Source organism: Asterias rubens, chromosome 3, assembly GCF_902459465.1.
Source record: "Asterias rubens chromosome 3, eAstRub1.3, whole genome shotgun sequence".
Classification (NCBI taxonomy): Eukaryota; Metazoa; Echinodermata; class Asteroidea; order Forcipulatida; family Asteriidae; genus Asterias; species Asterias rubens.
This window is the reverse complement of record NC_047064.1, coordinates 5,905,976-5,928,353: the sequence shown is the minus strand read 5'-3', so window position 1 is coordinate 5,928,353 and position 22,378 is coordinate 5,905,976. Positions and strand designations below refer to the sequence as shown.

Sequence of the window (22,378 nt, the reverse complement as noted above, 5' to 3'; positions counted from 1 at the left end):
AGATGGAGACATTATTTTTAAGCAATATCACAGTCTTAGTTGTAATTTTGTGTTTTCTATGTTGATTCTCCATCCAGACATGGCTTACACGATACGTTTCTGCCTCTGGGAATGCCCATTGGATTGGTCTTCATGATCTATCCGACGAGAACCAGTTTGTGTGGGTAGACGGCACGCCACTCAGTTCAGATCTCGCGTAAGTTTGCAGTCCTCTTGTTGCCCGGGTTTTGGTTAAGGTTAAATTAATGTTTTACTTGATTTATTTATCAAGAGCTCTTTGAGCCTTCAAATTTGTGTGAATAGAGCGAGGAAAAAGATATTCATTAGATGGAGAAACAGAAAGATCACATTGTGTCAAGTAATTTTGTATTTCTGGTGATGGCCAGATTTGTGTGGTTAGACGGCACGCCACTCAGTTCAGATCTCGCGTAAGTTTACAGTCTTCTTGTTGCCCGGGTTTTGGTTTAGGTTAAATTCATGTATTACTTGATTTATATATCAAGAGATCTTTGAGCCTTCAAACTTGTGTTAAGGGAATGGGGAAAAAAAGTCATTCACCAGAGGAAGAAAAAGAAAGATCACATTGTGTCAAGTAGTTTTGTATTTCTGGTGATTGGCAGATTCTGTGAACCTTCCTGAACTGTATAACATGTGAGAGATTTTTTGTCCAGAATAAGGGAATTCCCAGGCTTAAAGCAGTTATACACTTTCAGAACAGAAAAACAAATAAAAGTTCACAAATTTACAAATAACTTACAGGATTTACAGAAGGTAAAGGTAAAAGACTTCTCTTGAAATATTATTCCATGAAATGCTTTACTTTGTGAGAAAAATTGAAACAATTATCAATTCCTCGACAACGAGAATTACGGATTTTAAGTAAACACATGTCATGACACGGCAAAACGTGCGGAAACAAGGGTGGGTTTTCCCGTTATTTTCTCCCAACTCCGATGACCGATTGAGCCTAAATTTTCACAGGTTTGTTATTTTGTATATAAGTTGTGATACACAAAGTGTGGGCCTTTGGACAACACTGTTTACCGAAAGTGTCCAATGTCTTTAGCAGATGGAAATTTGCATCGGTATTAAGAAAATGAATTTGCAAACCTTTTTTCCAGGAGTGTTCACAGAAAGGTCAGAGTGCACTGATTGAAATGTTGAGTTGTCAACCACCGATTCTTTTTGGAACTAACACTACTCAAAAGAGATTTCGGATGGCACTACCGCAACTTTGTAGATTTTATTTATTTATTTATTTATTTCCAGGCAAACAGAACATTCAAAGAATAGGCAATAAAAATATGCCTAAACAGAGAACAAGCCTGCGAATAACCAAATCTAAAGGCGATCCAGAAAATAGAAACAACAAAGGCACAAAAGGGATCTTTTTGGGATAATGGAAAAGTAGATCTTTTTGGGATAATGGAAAATAACCGTACAGATGTTTATGTATTGGGACATTTCCTGTATTTATGTAGTAACAAAGATGCTTGCAAGTCTAATAACTATAAAGCACTTTGTATAGAAGACGATTTCATTTGATATTCATGAATATAATTTGTTTGCTCTGTCGTTTCTGTTTTGGTTTCTTTGTTCTTTTTATGCCTTGTTTTGTACTTGTTGTTCTTGTATTGTTGAGGTTGAATAAATAATAATAATTTTCTCAGCAAAATTATAAAGCACTTGGTTTGACTTTTCTTTGCAGAACTCTTTGGGATAATGGACAACCTGATAACTACGGTGCCGATGGAGAGGACTGCACCGTCTTGAAAGATAATGGACGATGGAACGATGCTTACTGTACTTACAACAAACCATTTGTTTGCCAGAGACCTGTAGGTAGGCATCTAAAGAACATCAGAGCTAATGAAACTACTTGGTTGACTTCTTTGTCAATGCGTCATCATCCAGCATGCACCTTTTATAACCTTTGTGGAAGGGATGAGGAGTTTTAGGCTTTTATTTGAACTCAATCTGTTTTTTTGTCCTCTTGGTATTAAAAAAACAAAGACAGTTGTTGTTTACCTCAGATTAAACAAAACCATGCTTTTAACTACTTTGGACTAAGTTGGATGACGTGTAAACTTTAAATAAAGAGTAATGTGCTGTATCTTTTGGCACTCTCAAACCTTGGCTAATTTACCCAGTCATTACATAAAATTGTCGTCATTAATAAATTTTGTATCAATTGAAACCTTAATATATATACTTTTGAAATGCCGGCATGGTGGATTTTTTGTAACCCCTTTCTGCATTTAGTGTTATGCCCTGATGGCTGGACCCTGTACAAGGGACTGTGTTATAAGCTCATGCCTGACCAGAAGACTTGGAACGATGCAAGGCTGACCTGTCAGAGCACGCAAGGAGACCTCGCTAAAATCACCAGCTCAGAATTAAACGTAAGACCTTTCTTTCAGTTGGTCAGGTTATTATGAAGATTTGACCCAGCAGCCCAGTGGGGATATTTGTCTCCCGTATAAGAAAGAACATGGGCTTGAAGAGAAGGGTTCAAAACTGGTTTGTAGAAATAAATCATAATTTTGTTATGGGAAAATGTTTCTTTGTTAAGAATAATAACTTTTGTGTTGCTACAAACGAAACTTCCTGTTTTTTTGCCATTTGCCCTTACTGGTTTTCTTGTGCCAGGAGTGCCATCATTGACAGACCAGGGGTGGATTTCACAAAGGTAGTCCTAACTTAGGACTAGTCCTAGGCAATGCTAAGAGATAGGACCAGTCCTAAGTTAGGATGAGTTACTGGTCCTAACTTAGGACCAGTCCTATCTCTTAGCATTGCCTACGACTAGTCCTAAGTTTTGTAACTTAGGACTAGTCCTAAGTTAGGACTACATTTGTGAAATCCGCCCCTGGCGCACTAGAAATGTTCAACATTATTATTATATTTATAAGTGTACATTCTCGTTGTATTTTTAAACTAGTCATGGCTTGCCACCAAGGTGGGCGGGGCTGGAGGTGAACATTACATAGGTCTCCATGATTTGAGTAACGAAGGTCGCTTCTCCTGGACTGATGGCTCTTCACTGGACCAAAGTCTCACGTAAGAATTACCCCTGTTGACCCCTTGCACGGACGTCACACGCGACAACTGTGCCACGCGACAACTGTGCCACGCTCACCATTTTGGTGGTCAATAGGTTAACATGTAAATGCTGCGTCGCCTTAAATGCGCACTTCACTGAATAACGCACAGTGACATCGACCACCTCTGATGATGACATCAGGTGAATTGGGTCAATAGTCCTTTCCATTGTTGGTAAACAAAGTGCGCCAGTTGGCATGGCAGGTTGAATGTTAACAAAACAATCAGTTGGGTTAAAACAAACTGTGACATTTTTTGGTAAAGATTCATTAGTTGAAATATCTGTTGTAAGCTTGGGTGAAATCGATTTATTTTAATCACGATATATCGCCGACAATATATCACGATATTCGATATAATCACGATTTTTAATTAAATTTGACATCATCAGTCTTCAAACTCCCAGTGAAAGTTGTAGAAGAGACAGTCATAGCATAAGAGAGGTGTTCTAATGACCTATTCTTCTGGTTTTACTCCAAATCTATGGGGTGCAAGATGTCTCAGCTAGGATATACATCACGATATTGCAATACTTAATCGATATCGCGATAAATCGATTTTTTGATTTAAAGCCAAATCGATCCGATATCGAAATCGTTTCCAATTTAGTATCGCAATATTCGATAATATCGTGGTATCGCCCAAGCTTAATCTGTTGTGATTTATTGATTTTTTCCCAACAAATTCAAAGGTATTTTTTTAAACAACAAGAATGATTATGTACACAAAGCAACTGTGCATTCAAATTGGATTTAGCTGACAACAACAGTTTGGCAAAAACTACAGAAAAAAAAAAAAAAAAAAAAAAAAAAAAATCAAAATCACAGACACTAGATGCTGATGGTTTATAATAAATGTTTTTGAATTCCTTTATTTATTTGTACATGTAGATCTCTCTGGGATGTCAGCGAACCCAATAATTTTGGTAATGGTGAAGACTGTGTCGTCCTGAAAGACAATGCACTATGGAATGATTTAGATTGCACTGCTCTTAGGCCCTATATCTGCGTGAGGCCTTACGGTAAGTAGTAATTCAAAAGGCATTTTGGGCAAGGGTTACACTGCGCTGTAGGTAGGTGTTCGTTAACTACGGTCAAGAAGGCCAAATACTCCCCCGGGAACTAAAATGAATGAAATAAATTGCCAAATGATTGGATAAATAGTGTTACACCTTGATCATCATCATCATGATGTTATAAAATTACATTGTTATTATCTTTTGCTGATTAGTGAATTTATATGTTGGAGAGCTCAATGACTTAAAGCTCCTTGATAAAGTTGACTCTTTTGTTAATCTCTTTACACTGCGATCACAATCTGGGGCTCATCACATTTCAAATTGGAGATTGTCTAATGCCGCTTTGCTTTTTAGCCTTTCATTTTATGAGGAATGATTTACAAGTCATTGATGGATTATGTGAGCGGTCGGAACAGATGGCAAAGTTGACGAGTCAACATTTCCCGCCATGTTGCACAGCGGAAGTACTTCGTTAAACTCACAGGACGTACACTCACAGCGCCGAATCCGTCCAACCACAAAGCCTCAAGGAAAAGCAGGATGTCAGATGAAAATATCCTCAGTTTTAGAGAAAGAGAGAGCTACGATCAGAACTGGGACATGGATTTACACCAACGACAGAAGATCGGCAGATGTTCCCAATTTTAACTCTTTAAGATTTTAAAGATTAGGTCAATAGATCAAATGCTGAATGCTGAATTTGTTGTGGTTTTGAATCTGGAACTTCTTAAAAGCAATTACTAGCTTGCAGTTTTGTCACTTGCAATGATTATTTGGTGCTGTACGGCCTCTCTGCCTATTCATAGACAGCGTTGTGCAACTTTCAGCTGTGGCGGGCCAAGAATAGAGCACTGTGGAACCCCCAACAGTGATAGGATGCTAACTGTCAGGAAATATTGTTTATAGGAATCTGGATGTGGAAAGTTTGACAACCTCAATCTGATGGAAAGCAATCACAAGATTGGAAACTGAAATCAAAGAAAGACTCCTTTTGGAATTTTGCAGATGTGTGAATTGTACATTTTTGATAGTTCAAAGAAGATAAATGTTGAAATGCATCTTGAGGGAGAGTTTTTATCCCTGATCACAGAAGGAAAATTTTCTTAGAAAAAAAAGGAGAAATTATCACCTTGCAATGGGAGTTATTCAAAGGAAGAATCCGTCTAGGAAACTTGCATGAGATTTGCTTGATCTTTACTTTGCTGCGCACAAGAGAGCAGTTTGTGGCTTGGAAACTGTTTTGTCAACGCATCAAAAAGAAAATTGCTTCTAGAGATTGACAACTTTAGTACAAGATTTCGCGCAATCTATAGGCCTACTTTGCTGCACACAAGATAGCAGTTTGCAGCTTAGGAGCTTTTTTGTCAGCACATCAACAAAATATAATTGTGTCATCTTGCATAACAATCACAGAAGTGCATCAGATGGAAGCTGCTCTTTCTGTTGAGACACTCGCTATACCTTGATCAACCACCTCTGGAAAAAAAAAGTCAAACAATTTCTGGGAAATTGCGAACAAGCTATTGCAGCCACTGCCAGAAAATTTTGTGCAAAATGATTCTGCACATTTTGCTGGTGTTCGGACTCTTCCTGATGCCTTTAACAGTTCAGGCCCAGACGACTTTTTCTCCAGAAACACAAATACAGGCTGGAGGAACTGTAAGTCCTGACTTCAAAGCGTATACAAAGACAACATTGAAGATATTTGAAAGGTTCCCGATGAAAGTTTCTTTTCCCCCTGGATCATCAAGACAAATTTCTACATGTTGGTATTTTTCGTTAGTCAAGTTTATTGTTTAAGTAGGACTCATGTTTTGATTCCCGCCTCAAGGGTGTAGCATTTTGATTTCATTTTAATCCCCCCATTCTGTCTTGTTCAATAGAGAGGGCCGGGCCCGAGTCAATAATAAAAAAAAATTACAGCAATTTTAGTCCCTGCATATTATCTGGGTATCCCATATTTGGGTTCCTCTCTCATCTATATTTGGATTATTCTTCCTTGTCTTTTCTATATATTCATGCCTTAGGGCCTACAACAGTCTTAAGCCCCTTTCACACGAGAGCAATTTAGCAAGGTTCCCTTGTTAAAATGTAGCAAGGTTGTACAATTTTACCAAATGTACCTCATGTAAAAAGACTACAATTTTTGTAGTGTCTAAGGTCCCTTGTAAAATCTTGTCTAACAATTGCTGCATTTTGTTGGCAGAAGACAAAATCTTCCGCTAGTAGTAGTTTTCACCAAGGACGTGCTCGAAATCATTCACTTTTTAACACTCACTTTTTAAGATGCCCTTGGCTTGGTTAATACCACCACAATGATTTACAGCATCTTACTTGTTATCAAGATTGATACATGTTTATAACTCAAGTTCAATCTTAGCGTTTTGTGAAATCGAGCACTGTGGTACCATTATCAAATGGAAATAAATCCATCGGGATAATAAATTATCTTTTAATTATCCATATTTGTTTCTATTTCCTTACAGGGGATATACCGTTTACAACAGCTGTGCCAGAATGTAAGTTTACGAATGTTTATGCAACTTTGTAAAAAAAAAATTTTATTTTTTTATTTTTAAGGATGCGAGCCCTGGTTATGTGGGTCATTTTTAAGGAAGACTGATGATGCTGTTTCAAGACGAAAAATATACAAAAACTTTTGCGTTACGAAATTGTTTCTCAAAGTAACGATGGCATCCAGGCAATAATTAATTTTGATTAAATGCCACTTACATTTGTAATCATTGGCGGATTCTTCAAACTTACTATATAAATTTAAAAAACTAAACTTTTAAACATCGCCAAGCATCAAACATTTTTCAGCTTCTATATCAATTAAAGGGGGGGGGGGGTCGGCTGACATGGATTTAGGATCCCATAATTGTTGCTACGCCACTATTTGGCACAAATACTGAAACTTGTTGCCAAGTAAATCTAGTCAGTCCATATGAAGGTAATCAAACTCTTTAAATTACTGGGAAGGATGAATCAGTGAACGATAGGGGGACACAAATAGACGGAAGGAAATCAAATAAAAATCCGGGGGGAAACCTCTGGACAGTTGCAGCTAATGTCTAAAACTTGAGTTCAGCAGCAAGATTGGCTGCTGATGAGGGAGTCCTGGGAACAGCTCACACTTTGGCCAAACAAATAGTTCCTGAACTTGTCATTTTTAATTTATTGTTTTGCTTTGTGAAAGTTTAAGGGGGCGTGGGGAGGAGATTTGTGCATAGATAAAGGAATCAGTAAATTTATTTGTAGGGCTTAAGTTTCACACTGGACTGCAGGATTTTAGTGTTGGGCCAGTAAACACTTGACTGGACAAGTTAACTGAATGATGATACCTCACTGTGTAATATTTTGAACAGAAACAAACTTAACTTTGACTTTGAGGCTATTATAACTTTCACTTCTTTTAAGTATACTCAATAATCATAATGTCAGTTGTTATACAATTTGAAAAAAATGAATTAACTGTTGCAAACTGCTTACCAACCAAAGGGATCTGTGGTATAAATACAAACATTAATGGCCTAATGTTTTCGATCTTTATTTTAGCCTTTGAGAAAGACTTTGCTAGGGACGAAAGGTCGCCCATTTACCATTTTTTGAGATAAATCTTCTCTTCCTCACTGCATTTTAAACTCTGGTCTTGTATGTAAGACAAATAACGGTCCAGTGCACTTTTTAGCTATACATGTAAGTCCTGTGGATTTTATCACTAAAATTCAAGCATTGATTTCATTGTTAATGTTGAGGATCAGAGGTCTCGCTCAGAATTTGCCTGGAATATTTGCTTTTCGAGCTCATAGGAGCAGACACTTCAGGGAGTTGTATGAAGAAAGCAAATCATTGTATAGAAAGGTTTGCGGTAACACCATGTAATAACTATCTCTAATGAGTTGGGGTGGTTCTGAAACGAACCGTTGGTTTCAACTCGACGTTTCGATCAGTATGCTCTGATCGTCTTCTGGAGAAAAAAATAGTTCCTGACCACAAGTAATTTTGTCCAATTATGATTGACCTTGGCTGGCCTTTATCTACTGGTATCATTTCATAACTTATTTGCTCAATTCCACGGATATGCCCAAATAAATTAGTGCTTGAAAAACTGTGAAATTGGTAATAATATTATACATCCTGGAAGCATGCTTTTGTGGGAAGTAGCATTTAATTTTTTAAAGGTATTCATCAACGAGTTACAATCAACTTTTTGGCTACTCTCTATGTTTGTGTTTTTTAAACAAAATTTGTGTGTGAAAACAAGTTCATCATAGAAAATATGGCACTACATGCTAAAATTATATTGTGAGGAACTAAATAAAATTTAAATGTTATAAAAATGCTCATTTTGCATCTGGGAAATGCTACACCAATGTTTGTTGAAGCATTGTATGCTTTCCTGAGTCCTGTTAAATAGCACAAAGGAGTTGAACTGTTTCTATCTATAGGGCAGGCAGAGTGGTCTAGTGGTTATAGACATCTGCTCTAGAGTGGCAAAGGTCATTGGTTATATTCCCATCCAAGTAATATGACTGTGGAATTTTTGCAGTACTTGGGTAAAGTACAAATATTACAGTGGCCAACGCACATCGGTGAATAATTGGTAACGTAACTGCAAATCTAAATGCGGTTTTAAAATAACAATTTCTGTAACTGATAGTTCAAGTTTTAAATGAAATCATAGTATCCTCAACGGAAAAATTTGATTAGTTATCAGGCCTGGATTTTCAATTTACGATAGGGCAAGAAAATTTCTTTGGAAAACCATAAGTGTGTTGACAAACTTTGAAGGGGAGACAAGATCAGAGCAACAAAGTCAAGACCGGAGCAACAAGGCCATGCCCTCTTTGGCCTTCATTAATTTCTGTCCTGAGTAACATCATAATTTATTCTTTTAATTATCAGTTCCAGTATGCCCAACCGAAGCAGACTGGTTCCTGAATGGTGATTCGTGCTTCTACTTCAGTACAACCGTCGCGAACGCCGAGCGTAAGAGCTGGCAAGAAGCGGAAGGATGGTGCAACCAGGAAGGCGGCAACCTGGCCTCTGTTCACGGTTCGGATGAACAGAACTTCATAAACAACAAGGTAATGCCCCTTATTTTTGACCGCGCAAGGGCGCTATAAATAGTATTTTGATCACTTCCGGGGGTACACGCGATTCGCCCTGCACAAATTAATAGGCGTTCTGTCACTTTTGTTGCGCCGTAGTTTCAATTTGCTTTAGAGGTGGATTATAACGGCTCCTTTAAAAGTTTTATTGTCTGTGATGGATTAGATGTCTGTGGTTATAATGTGTTCCAATCTTTAAAAACTGTTTTGCGTATGAATGAATATACCCCCGGAAGTGATTGAGAGCGCCCTCACGCGGTCAAAAATATGGCCCATTCATTTGTTTAATTCTTTTATAAATTTTTGTATGCAGGTTTTCCCCTTACAAGGCTAAAAACTGCTACAGGTACAGGGCTACAAGAAGAGTGTATTTTAAGATGAAAACACAAATCAGGGGAGCTGAAGGTAGACAAGCTCGATGGACAAGCTCGATGGACGAAGACTAAATCTTATACTACACATGTACATGTACTATGACGATTGCAGTGTCTGATTTTTCATCAATTTTTGATATAATAAATAAAAATGATAATAACTTTTGTATAGAGCTTTCTTCTTGTACAAGAAGAGTGTATTTAAGATGAAAAAAAAAATCAGGGGAGCTGAAGGTAGACAAGCTAAATGGACAAGCTCGATGGACGAAGACTAAATCTTAAACTATGACGATTGCAGTGTCTGATTTTTCATCAATTTTTGATATAATAAATAAAAATAATAATAACTTTTGTATAGAGCTTTCCGCAGGCCTTCCAAAACGCTTTAACATTGTCTGAGGATGTGTTTTTAACTGAGACTTGAATGAGCTGATCGAAGATGATATGAAGAAAGGGGTCACATCTCAAAACTTGTACAGCTGTTACTTTTGTCACTCTTAAGAATTGATGTGAAAATCATCACATGGTGTAAGCTTTTCTAGAAGCTGTTGGTTTGAAGATCGTGGACCACTTCTTCCTGTGTATAATTGCTACGTAACAAGCCGGTTTATATTAGCAGGGGGAACATGAAGGAGAATTTTTTTATTTTTATGGAAACTGTCTTTCTTGCTTATTGCCAACAGATGGCTGGGTTGACTGTAGAATCCCACTGGATTGGAATCAGAGAGTACGAAATTGAGGGAAAATACACGTAAGTATTACTCCTGCCAATAAATGTATGTCACTGATATGTCATTTATTCTTAGCAATTATTGCAAAAATTGAACTAAATATTGCACCCAGTGTTGTCAGTCGTTTTATAGGACATTATATGTTGCCCCACGCCAAAATCAGGCATTAAAAGTGAAGACAATCAAAACATCAGCGAGAAGGTCTCATTTCCTTAGGTGTTATTTGAAAGCTCTCATTTTCATCTGTTTGATGAGCAAATAAAATCAGTTTTAACTTTTGTTAGAAAGTGCCTGTTGGTGGCATGGAACCATTTTGACAATAAATGTGTAGTGTTTGTAATCATTTCTTGTTTTTTGTAACCATTTCAGAAATGTTCATGCTAACATTTCTTGTATTTAATTAGGTGGTCCGACAACACCCCGATTGACTTTGAGAACTGGGTTGCTGGTGAACCCAATGACTTCAATGGGGAGGAACAGTGCGGTGAATTGTACGCTGGAGGTGAGATTTCTTTTTTTCCCCCTTCAGACAACCTCTCCCTGTTGAGTATCCATCTAGAAACTCGGGTGGGATTCGAACCCACGACCTTTGCATTGCTAGAGCGGTTGTCTTACAGCTAAACCGCCGAGATTGCCAACAGCTAGAGGCAGTTCGAATCCTATATTATAGCAGCGGGTACTGAAACGATTTAATAGATGCAAATTTCCATCAATCAAATGTTATCAATAATTTTCATTGAAACAAATCACCTAATTTCAATCGATATCTTCAATCATCTTCTCGGTCTTCATCCACTCAGATGGTAAATGGAACGACGCCAACTGCGGCATCGATAAGAACTTCATCTGCAGGAAGAATGTCAACTCTGTAAACCCCATCACCTATGCACCGACCCCAGTACCCACTGGTAACTGCCCGAGCGGGTCCATTAAATTTGACAACTGGTGCTACACGTTCTATGGGGAGCAGGAGACAGACAGGAAGACATGGGAGGATGCCAGGGAAGCATGCGAAGCAACGTCGGGATACAGAATGGCTGTTCTTCATTCCGCACCACTGCAAGGTAGCATTATGTTTTTTGATTTTAAAAGTCTTATGCAATGATTTCTCATGATGGATGTGTAATTTTGAACATTGATAGTCAGGTTGGCTCAGTGGTTTCTGTGCCTGCCTTTCACCTCTGTGCACTCGATTCCCGGACCGGAGCCTTGCATGCGGACTGGGGTTTTCAGTCCCAACCTGACTGCATGGGTTTTCCCTATGGGGGTTTCCCTCCTACGTCTAAAACTGGAAATTCTTCATTGTCTTCTTTTGTTGGTGTGTTGTTTCCATTAGGAAGCTTTGCCGACTATATGTAATACTTCAGATTCTGATTGAGAAAATTACTTGCAGTTGCAGGTGTGCATATCAGAATGTTGTTTGGATGCCAAAACTTTGTTTGTTATTGAATTTGTGAGTGATTCTGTTTATCTCTATTTCGTATGACTCACCTCAATCCATGTTAATGGATTATGCTTTTGACGGAATAGCACCTGATAAATTTGAGTTGATTTTCTATTATATTACTCTCAACTTTACAGTGTCTAAAAACATGTATATAAATTTAATTGAAATATGATTTATATGTTTTACGGTATCAATTCTTTGACATGTTTTTCTTCTCTGTTTTTGTCATGAATGAATGACATAATACATTCATTTTTCTATTGGTTTCGCCCTTTTTAAGATTCCTTATTGTATTGTGCATTTTCCTCATCTTTTATTGCATTGCCATTTTATATATTTTTGCTCATTGTTTGTTTTGCATTGATTGTTTTAACCATAACTTGTACATACAGCAAACCCTATATACAGTCCTGGTGTTTAATTTTAAATGTTTATAAAAATTATTTTTGTTTATTTTAAATAAGATTTGTCCCACTTTATTTTTCTTTTCTCCTGTATTGACCCAATCTTGTTCTCAATATTTTGTACGTCAGTGTTTATGTGTTTTATATAGCGTAGTGCTAATTATAGGCAGGCAGCTTTTTTTTTAAATTTATGCATTAACTTCCGAAATAATGAACTTGGGACAATCACTCTCAAGATGTCTTATCTTTATGCATTTGTGTAGACTTTTTTTTATAAAGGACTTTCATGGAAGATCTGTAAATAAACAAGATACAATACTGTTCGTGAATTTGTATAATTAAACATGGGAATAAAAACTGCCTTATTTTCTGTCTTCCACCAGTTAATATCCTGTCATTTCATGTACATGTATATCTGTCATTTTGTCTGTCCGTCCGTATAGGCTGGGCAACAAAAACAGTGTTTCACCACCACCCATAGATGTTGCCATTTGTTTTAAGTTCACTTTTATATCACTATCTTAAAATGTTTTCAAATGATGTGGTTAACTTTCAAGGTACTACAAGTTGCTTTAAGTGTACTTAAAAAACCCTCCTTTTCCTATCCAAACCATGTCAGCATTCCTCACAACCAAGCTGAAGGGCCTGGACTATCGTATGTGGATTGGACTCAGCGATCTCACCATCAACTCACAGTTTGTGTGGATAGACGGTACCGCTGTGGACTTCACCAACTGGGGACCAGGGGAACCAAATGAAGCCGGTGATGGGGTAAACAAGTCAGACCACTAAATGTCAACACCAATATCTATATGGGATTGCATTTTTCTAAAGACAGGATAAATTTAGTGCAAAAAAAGGAAACAAAGGAAAGGTGCCAGGGCCCCACTTCATAGACCTGCTCTACAGACTTGACAGAAAAAGTTCCTAAGCGCAAACATTTTGGCTTACTAGAATAAGGTAACTAGCCAAACTAACTTGTGACTATTAATTTGGCTTTTACCCTTACGCCAATGTGGGTTAGCACTGTATACTCAGTACTTTCTACAGATATCTACAGGCCTATTGACCAAATTCACCCGACGTCATCATCAGCAAAATCTTGAACGCGCCATACTGGTGGGCAATTTCACTGTGCGTTTTCATATATAACTCTATGCCGTGCGTTGTGCAGTGAAGTGCCCATTTTAGGCAACGGGGCGTTAATACGCGTAAACATAACTGCCCACCAACATGGTGAGCGTGGCATCAGTCGCCGCGTGTGACGAGAGTGCAAAGGGTGAATAGTCACTGTAGATGAGCCCATCATGCTTCATTACCAGAAATATTGAAAACGGAAAACCTTTTGAAATTGAAAAAAAGTAAATGCATTGTAGCATTCCCCCCCCCTCCCCAAACATGATTTACAACAAATAATCTTCTTGGTCTAATATATACCCCTAAAGGCATATAGTCTTGACAATAGTTGGTCTTTTTTTACTCACTTCCATCTCATCTCACTTGGCCTTGTTTAAGGAGACAATATCTTTTGTTAATTTCCGTCACGATGTCTCTTGACTTTTTTTTTAAGGAGGACTGTGTTGAGATGTATTATGACTCGACCTCGGCTGGAGAGTGGAATGACGTCAGCTGCTCTAAAGTCAACGGCTACGTCTGCCAATCATACATCGGTAAGAGTCCGGATTGATTGGGTTTTGATTAAAGACTGTTGTCAGTGGCTGATGTCTTGTGCACTTCATGGAACTGAGTGTCTCTTCACTATGTTTGTCAATTTATTTTCGTTTCAACTGCGTATTCAAGATATGGGTGCTGTCACAAGTTAATAATATTTATAATAATAACATTTATAATAATAATAATAAAAGAGTATTTGGCCTCATCAAGATGCTTAACACGAATAAAAACAATGTTTTAAAAAGCAACACAAAATATAGAAAGGGCAGTTAAAAAACCACAAGAAAGATAATAATTAAAAATAAACAAAGCCTCACGAAGCAAAATATTTGTTAAAAATTAGTTACCTATACTAAAAGTTTGGTTTAGATCCCAGTCTTGGTACTTGAGAATACTCATCACGATAATAAAATTGGTTCTTCTGCAGCACACAAATCTCAGCAGATATATCACGCGCTTTTCAACATTATTATCCCTGTTCACCAGGCATACTTTTAGACCTTTCCTCTAACTTTCCCAGCTGCCTGGGGAGTATATCCCCAAGTTGCTCAAATAAGGGGTTCACTCAACACAATACTGTCTGTACCCTCTCAGCTAGTTCCCGTTCAAACACCTAAGTTAAAGGCAGTGGACACTATTGGTAATTACTCAAAATAATTATTAGCATAAAACCTTTCTTGGTGACGAGTAATGGGGAGAGGTTGATAGTATAAAACATTGTGAGAAACGGCTCCCTCTGAAGTGCCATAGTTTTCGAGAAAGAAGTAATTTTCCACGAACTTGATTTTGAGACCTCACGTTTAGAACTTGGAGGTCTCGAAATCGAATTCGTGTGACAAGTGTATTTTTTCTTTTATTATCTCGCAAGTTCGATGACCGATTGAGCTCAAATTTTCACAGGTTTGTTATTATATGCATATGTTGAGATACACCAACTGTGAAGGCTAGTCTTTGACAGTTACCAACAGTGTCCACTGCCTTTAAGAGAAGCATTTAATGGTAAAGTACCTTGCCCAAGGACACACAAGTGTCATGAACAGGAATCAAACCCACCTTGATGATTCATTCATTAGAACTTGAGTCTGATGCCATAGACCACTCGTCCGTGACACACCACAAACTCCCAAGCCCCATCTGACCATAGCCTCTTATCGTTTTATCGCTCTGACAGTAGAATCAAAATTGCAAAGGTTGTGGGTTCGACTTCACAGATCTCGGGGAAGCACTGATACAGTGCTACACACATTGTATTAATGGGTAAAACCGAAATGAATATCCATCATGACTATTTTTATTGTTATAATCTCATATTACACTTTGTTTTTCGTTTTATCCACCAGATCCCTTCCTACCGCCTCAATTGACGCCCATCAACCCCTGCCCAGCGGGCTACAGTAACTACGGCAATGGGTGCTTCAAGGTGTTGCCCACACCGATGACGTTCAGCGATGCAAACGCGCAGTGTAAGAGAGACGACAATGTGTTCCTTGCCAGTATCATGGATCCGTACGAGCAGGCCTATGTGGAGACCCTCCTTCATGACAATGGCGGGACGCCGGTGTGGATTGGTATGGTGGACGACAAGGTAAATTATTATTATTGTTTTTTTTCTCTTGAAAAAGATTGAGATGGATACTGTGCCCCAAATTTTTTCAATATAAATATTCTACATGTATGACTCTGAATGGCCAGTATAATTGATTCAAACAAAGTGTTTCATGCAGGGAAGTGGCAAATGCAGTTATTTTAAACTTCAGTTATGGATCCTGGGTCGATTTCACAAAGAGTTAGGACTAGTCCTAACGTAGGACTAGTCCCAAGAGAACGTACAGCTAGTCTCAAAAACGTACAGCTAATCCTAAGTTAGGATTAGTAACTGGTTCTCGATATAAGACTAGTCCTAGCTCTTTGTGAAATCCACCCCAGGGGTGTGGGGTGCAGAATGGCACTTAACTGCACAGCTTTGCAACTGATGTCGGGGTGATTCGCGGTCACTTCAGGGCATCCTGAAACAGGCAACATTTCAGATGTAATAATGTCTCAATTTGTCATGCTCTAGGTTGAAGGCATGTATCAGTGGGTTGATGGCTGGCCAATATGGTTCACCCACTGGGGGCGTAGTGAGCCCAGCAGAGGGGCCGGTGAGGGATGCGTTGCCATGGAGCCCAGCGGTAACTGGAACGACACCAGATGCAGTGATGTCTACTACGGAGTCTGTAAATATTCTCTGGGTAAGTTTTGCCTTATTCAAGATTCAAGATTCAAGATCTCTTACTCTTAAAGCGTTTTGATTAGGTTGATATCTTTTGTAGATCAAGCTTTTGGCCATGAAATGAATCCCTACCCATTGGAATGAAGATGTATGTAATATATTTTACCTGTAGAAGTTTCAGCTTCATTAGTTATCACGTTTTTGAGAAACAAAATTAAAATCAGGAGAGTCGCATAAATCCAGTGTATATGCTAAAACAATTTGTCTCACTGAGACAACATTCATTTTCTGAAATTGTTTTACTAATTTCTCAAAAACTACAGCAACTCAGCAAGTAATATTTTTACTAAATAAAGTGTCACTCCTTAATAATAATAATAATAATAACCGACTTTATAAAGCTCCTTGAACCACTGTTGTCCCTTTGAGTTGAATGGTTGCTAGCAGGCTTTTTCCATCTGGTGCTGCATTTGACCTAATTTCCTGTAGCACATGCTCTAAGTCATGTCCTAAATAACCCATGTTCTACATGTGTATGCTGGTATCCTTAACCATGTCTAGTACACCACAACAATGTTGCTGTCACAATGGGTTTGATCGCTCAGATTGCAAAAGAAATAAAAAATAAAATCTAAAGTTGTGAAACCATTCTTTCTTCCCCACTCAGTACCATTGCCCACCGATCACCCAGATACACCCGGTTACTGTCCAGACAACTGGTCCCCATACGGCAGTGATTGTTACTACTTTCAACCTGAAGGCCAGGACCTCATTGAGTGGCCCATTGCACAGTTTGATTGCAGCAGCATGGGCGGCCAGCTCGCTGATATTCACTCTGTCCAGGAGAACGAATTCGTTCGCACCGGTACCAAACGATCTGACTCTATGTGGATCGGACTTTATCGCTCAGACACAGGTAAGTTTAAAGCCGGAGGGACTTTTTTCTTTCAACATTATTGTATCTAGGGCCTGATTTGATAGAGCTGCTGAAGCGGAAGAAAAAATTGCTTATAAAATGTCTGTAAAAGTATTAAAAGTCACAAGTGGAACGGACTGGGTCAGTTTTAAATATTTGTGGGTTAAACTTGTAGAGGGACTTGAACATGCCACCTTCCGACGATTCTGCTGGCACTTTACCATCTCAGCTATCTAGTCTTTGTTCAGGGGTGCCAGTCAGAAGCCATTTAACCTGTCAATGCCAGATAGCCTGGGGCCGATTTCACTAACGTCTATGTTTGCGATCATCGCTAACACACTTGCGATGAGATCGCAAACCTCAAATCCATCGCAATTGCGATGTCGCTAATTCTGCGTTTCACTAAAGTCATCGCAATTGCGATGACGTTAAAAGGGAAATAAAGTTTTTGTACGAGGCTAAAAATAGTGACCTTTGACATCCCGCAACAAAATCGTCGGTCGTCGCTCGAAATGAAATGGCATTGTGCAGTTTATATGTAAATCGTTGTCATGTTGGTGCACACAAACTATTGTGGACGATGTTTAGGCACTCATAGGCCTATGGCCTCTATTATAATTTTAGATTTTAATAAACAGTTTTCGTAAATCTGTTGTAACGGTGGGATTGATGAAAATTCTGACATATCTGTCTAATAATACCATGGAGGAAGAAATAATACTAAGCTTCACACTGTCAATTTGCCAACACATTACACATTATTTTTTTCAAAAAATGATGGTTAAAATAATCGAACCCATATAGTATCTCCTTTTTACCGATATTAAGGGGCTCTTTGCTGCAGTTGTGTCGCTGATAGTTGTCATCGGCAATCTGAGTCTACCAGGTAAAAGACTGCAAGACTAAAATAATGTAGCGCCACTCATTTTACTGTAAATCACGGGCAATTTATACGTCAAAACGTACACCGCTATAACTATAAGCACGTAATGGCGCAATGTATCATAAGTTTGCGATGAACTTTTACTTTGCGACCACTAACATGTCATCGCAAGATTGTCATCGCTAAATAAAACTTTGCGACGAGTATATTCATTGTTAAGTTTTAGTGAAATCGTCGGCTAAAAATCCATCGCTAAGTTGCGATGGATTTTAGATTTAGCGATCGATTTCGGCGTTTGCGATGACCAAAACGCGTTAGTGAAATCGACCCCAGGTATCACATCCCTGTTCTGTTTCTTTGTCTCATAAAATCGTTCTTAAAAATCTCCACCAGATTTGATAATTCTGTCGCAGGAGTTTCACAAGAGTTATTATATATCTGACTACTTCATTTATGTAAATTTTTCCATTGTTGTTTATTGTATTTCAGAATTATGAACTTCACCCCCCCCCCCTTTGTTCCCCTATTTACCTATTGCTTTTTTTCAGTGTGCTTTCTGACTCTTTCTCTCTATTCTTGATGTATTTCCACTTCACTGCTAATGTGACACTTAGTTACCTGTTCATGTTTGATTTGTTGTCATTTAGCCTACGAGAAAGACTCTGGTTGAAACGTCGGGCCATAACTTTTTTTGGGCAAATACTAACTTCATTTAAAACTTAAATATTCACACTAAGATTAGGTTGTATCATTTTTTGTTCTTAATAAAAAGGTGGTTTTTCATGGGAAGACAACTCCGGTGTGGACTACGTGAACTGGGCCGAGGGTGAACCCAGCCTACAGCATAACGGTGATCATGAAAACTGTGTAGAGTTATACCTCAACAATGGCCGCTGGAATGATATCGACTGCAAACAGATTAAATCCTATGTCTGCAAAATGCCAAAAAGTAAGTGTAGTCGATGATATTGTGTGAGTTGAAGAGATGGGAAGCATGAGAATTAAAATATGGAGAGGTTTACCCCCTTAGGAATGGGGTTAGGATTTAATTGATGAAATCTGGAAATCTTTTTATCCCTGTTCACCAGGCATAATTAAACCAAGAGAAGCAATCGTGGTTAAGCCCTTTCCTGAGGATGCGTTGCCATTACCGGGACTCAAACCCACACTCCAGTTGACAGGCAATCAATCTAACAATTTGACATGAAGATTGAATTGTTCTTGGATTTTAAACCTGTTATCTTAAAAAATAAAAATTATTTATAAAAATATAGTTTAATCTTTTAAAAAGCAATTAATGTAATTGCTAAAATGGCATTCCACTTTCTGTCTTGTTTTTTTTTTACAGTGCCGATTACCTCGGCCCCAGGACTGAAGACCGACATGCAGAAAACAGACCCCCTTGTTACTCTCCCTGGCGGAGTTACCAAATCCCCTCAAAGTAAGTTGGAACATAAACTCTTTTGTCAGAATATTCAGTTTCTGCCATAAGAACTGATGAAATCAGTGTTTTTTTAGGGTTAATTTACACACTTAATCTTTGTAAACTTTGATTTTTCTATAGTCAAATAGCTCATGTTCACTTTACTTTGTTGTGTCAAGAACATGCCGCATATATTTTGCTGATAGAGCCTCCTCAGTGGACAAAAACTCTGGAATGCTAACTTCCAAATCACATCAGGGACACAATATCCTTCAACATGTTAAAGACACTTCTTAAACCTCACTTGTTTCAGGAGGCCTACCATCAATGACTTTTATATTCTTTTCTGTGCGGCAGCGCCTTTGAACAAACCTTTTGATTTAGGCACTTTATAAATTAACTATGATTGATTGATTGATTGATTGATTGATCTATTTGAGCTTTGGATGCAGAAAGAGCCAGTTTTAAAAGCTTGAGTTTGATGCTTGGTTCTTGCTCGACATTTTGAGATTTTTCTGAAATGCAGAACCCAGAGCTTTTTGAACATCTTGAGTGTCTTTCGGTCTTTCTTTCTGTTTGTCTGTTTAAACTTTCTATGATGATGCATATATTATCAAGTACTACAATATTTTATGTGTGTTTATTGTGTTATCTCATGTTTTTCCTGCAAACGGCCAAATGTATGTTTTACTCTTCCCTAAACACATACCCACCTTTGTATTAGAAATTACTACACTTGGAATGTGCAGTGCAAGGAGATGTGCTTTGTTTTTGTTCACCATGTTGCTTGCACATTGTAAATGTATGTGTAGGTATTGGAGTTGATGTATTTTCTGTAATGGAATCCCCCTATTCCACAGTGATTTTTTATTCTATATAAGATAATACTTATACAGTTTTACTGTATTAAATTGTATTGCACCTCTGACAAGTGATTTCTCAACAGGTCATTGTTTTGGTTCCATCAACCCATTTATTGAGGAACTTGAAAACAAGATTCAGATATTTTGTAAATTGCCTTGTTCTCTTTTGCTCTTGTTGATTGAATTTAAATGTGTTTAAGTTGTATTATATCCGATTGATATTGATTCCTTACTGCATTACTAATGCCATTTGATTCACATAAATTGTTTTATACATTCCCGTTTTCTTTTGTGAATTTGCATTTTATATTTTATACTCTGTGTGTAATGTGTTTTGTTCTTTTTTGCTCTTGGAAAATAACTTTAATTGTGTTTAAGCTGTATTATTTTCAATTGAAATTGATTCCTTACTGCATTGTTTTTGTATTTTTATATTTTATGTGGCATTTGATGTCTTGTTCGTTCCTGTTCTTTTGTGTGCATTTGCAGTTTAGTCGTTTTACATGTCTACTTTTGATATACTGTTATTTCCTGCATACAGAACTTGAAGGCCTATATATATATTTATATTATTTTCATTGTATCTTTCATCAACAGCTCAGGCTACCTCCCCTCCCTAGTTTTATCTTTTATATATATTTTTTAACTATTTTAATTTGTACATTTTTTTCTTAATTCGGCCTCATGATATGATGTTTTATAGGCCTTTGTATTGTTTTCATCACTAGCTAAAATAAGGTTTCCTCCCCTCCTAGTTTTATATGTTATATATATTTGTGAACAAAATTAATTTGTTAAAAATGTTCTTAAATTCGGCCTATGGCTGCGAAGGACACATGTTTTTTAATTTGTAAAAGTTGTCTCTGTTTGGCCTCGGGCTGCGATGACGTTTTTGATTAATTATCCATTATACAATTCCCTCCCTGTCTTAGAATCCACTGGTGTCTCCACTGGAGTAATTATAGGGATCATCCTCGCTGTTCTTGTAGCTATCCTCTTCATTGGGCTGGTAGCCTTCTTCATGGTAACCCGCGCCTCCAACAAATCAAAAGCCCCTCTCGATATCGGCACAGTCGGGTTCGACAACGCTGTGTATCATACAGACACTGGGGTAGTTCAGGTACAAGACACAATGCAGTCGGCAGCTGAGGCTTAACAAATAACACCCAGCCCCTATTTAAAAGAGAAGTATGGCCGTGTCCGAAATTGTGACTTTGACTATAGCTACACAGCTGGATCAGCATGTCTGCCAGTGTTGAAGAATAGCTACAGGTGCAAGCTACATGTAGCCGTAGCTGCAGCCGAAGTCGTTGCTTTGGACACGGCCTACAGCTTTTATTTGACAATGAACAATAGGTCTTTCAGAAAATGGCCTTAGCCATTGAAGAAGCTGTCTAGTTGTACTTGAATTTAATGACTTTGGCTTATGGCTATGGCTTTTTGTCATATCCACAGTGGAAGCCATCCAATTTAACAGATCCTACAGAGACTGTGTTAGTGTTACTTATTGAATAGTGTGTGGGAAAAATTGTAAAAGTTAGAAATGCCCATTTCTTGCACTTCCATAAAAAAGGGTGTGATTGGCATACATGTACATTTTACAACATTGGTACAAAGTTGAAAAGACGGCTGCTAGGGGCTTTCCAGGTTTGTAATTTTTAAGTGTATTTTTGGGTATAAAATGTTTATACATTATGAACTGATCCTAAAAAATTAAAATGCAGCATTACAGTAATATTTCCAACACACATAAATCGCGTTGAGAACGCCAGTGAGGTTAATTAATCAAGAAATCAATGGCCTATAAAGTTGTTATGTATATTTCCCATCATGAATATTCAGTATGTATAAATATAAAGCTTTCTTTTTAATTCTGTTGAAGAAGAGAGATGCACCTTCCAATCCAAACATTGAAGCACAAATTGTCCTTAAACAATAGACCGATCCAGTAGGCTCCGCCCCTGACGCACGTGTGAGCAAGGACACGTGGGGCTCTACAATGCCTTTCTGCACAACTCTGCCGCGTGCGCAAAGATACGCGCACGCATGTCGGACCTTGTTTGTCGGACCTTTGTTGCGCTGTGATTGGTCAATACGCAATGGGGCGGAGCTTAGTGGATCGGTCTATTGTCTGCATACCAAAGAGTGAAGAAGGAAACCAGTCAAAGATGGTACGAAGTACATGGGAATTTGGCTGGTTACCATATTCTGGTATGC

General features: G+C 38.0%; 1 protein-coding gene across 1 annotated transcript in view; it reads left to right on the top strand.

The window, feature by feature from the left end:
* LOC117288001 (macrophage mannose receptor 1-like) overlaps positions 1-22,167 on the top strand; it is a 55,154-nt gene extending 32,987 nt beyond the window's left edge. The window contains exons 32-49 of the mRNA XM_033768667.1: positions 78-196; positions 1,709-1,842; positions 2,263-2,402; positions 2,942-3,060; positions 3,993-4,123; positions 6,607-6,639; positions 9,029-9,210; positions 10,292-10,359; positions 10,744-10,841; positions 11,140-11,403; positions 12,810-12,961; positions 13,761-13,860; positions 15,205-15,449; positions 15,924-16,095; positions 16,744-16,992; positions 18,648-18,824; positions 19,224-19,316; positions 21,094-22,167. Of these exons, the coding sequence (XP_033624558.1) occupies positions 78-196; positions 1,709-1,842; positions 2,263-2,402; positions 2,942-3,060; positions 3,993-4,123; positions 6,607-6,639; positions 9,029-9,210; positions 10,292-10,359; positions 10,744-10,841; positions 11,140-11,403; positions 12,810-12,961; positions 13,761-13,860; positions 15,205-15,449; positions 15,924-16,095; positions 16,744-16,992; positions 18,648-18,824; positions 19,224-19,316; positions 21,094-21,317 (2,700 nt within the window). The 3' untranslated portion in view covers positions 21,318-22,167. The remainder of the gene's footprint in view (positions 1-77; positions 197-1,708; positions 1,843-2,262; positions 2,403-2,941; positions 3,061-3,992; positions 4,124-6,606; positions 6,640-9,028; positions 9,211-10,291; positions 10,360-10,743; positions 10,842-11,139; positions 11,404-12,809; positions 12,962-13,760; positions 13,861-15,204; positions 15,450-15,923; positions 16,096-16,743; positions 16,993-18,647; positions 18,825-19,223; positions 19,317-21,093) is intronic.
* The last annotated feature ends 211 nt before the right edge of the window (positions 22,168-22,378 follow it).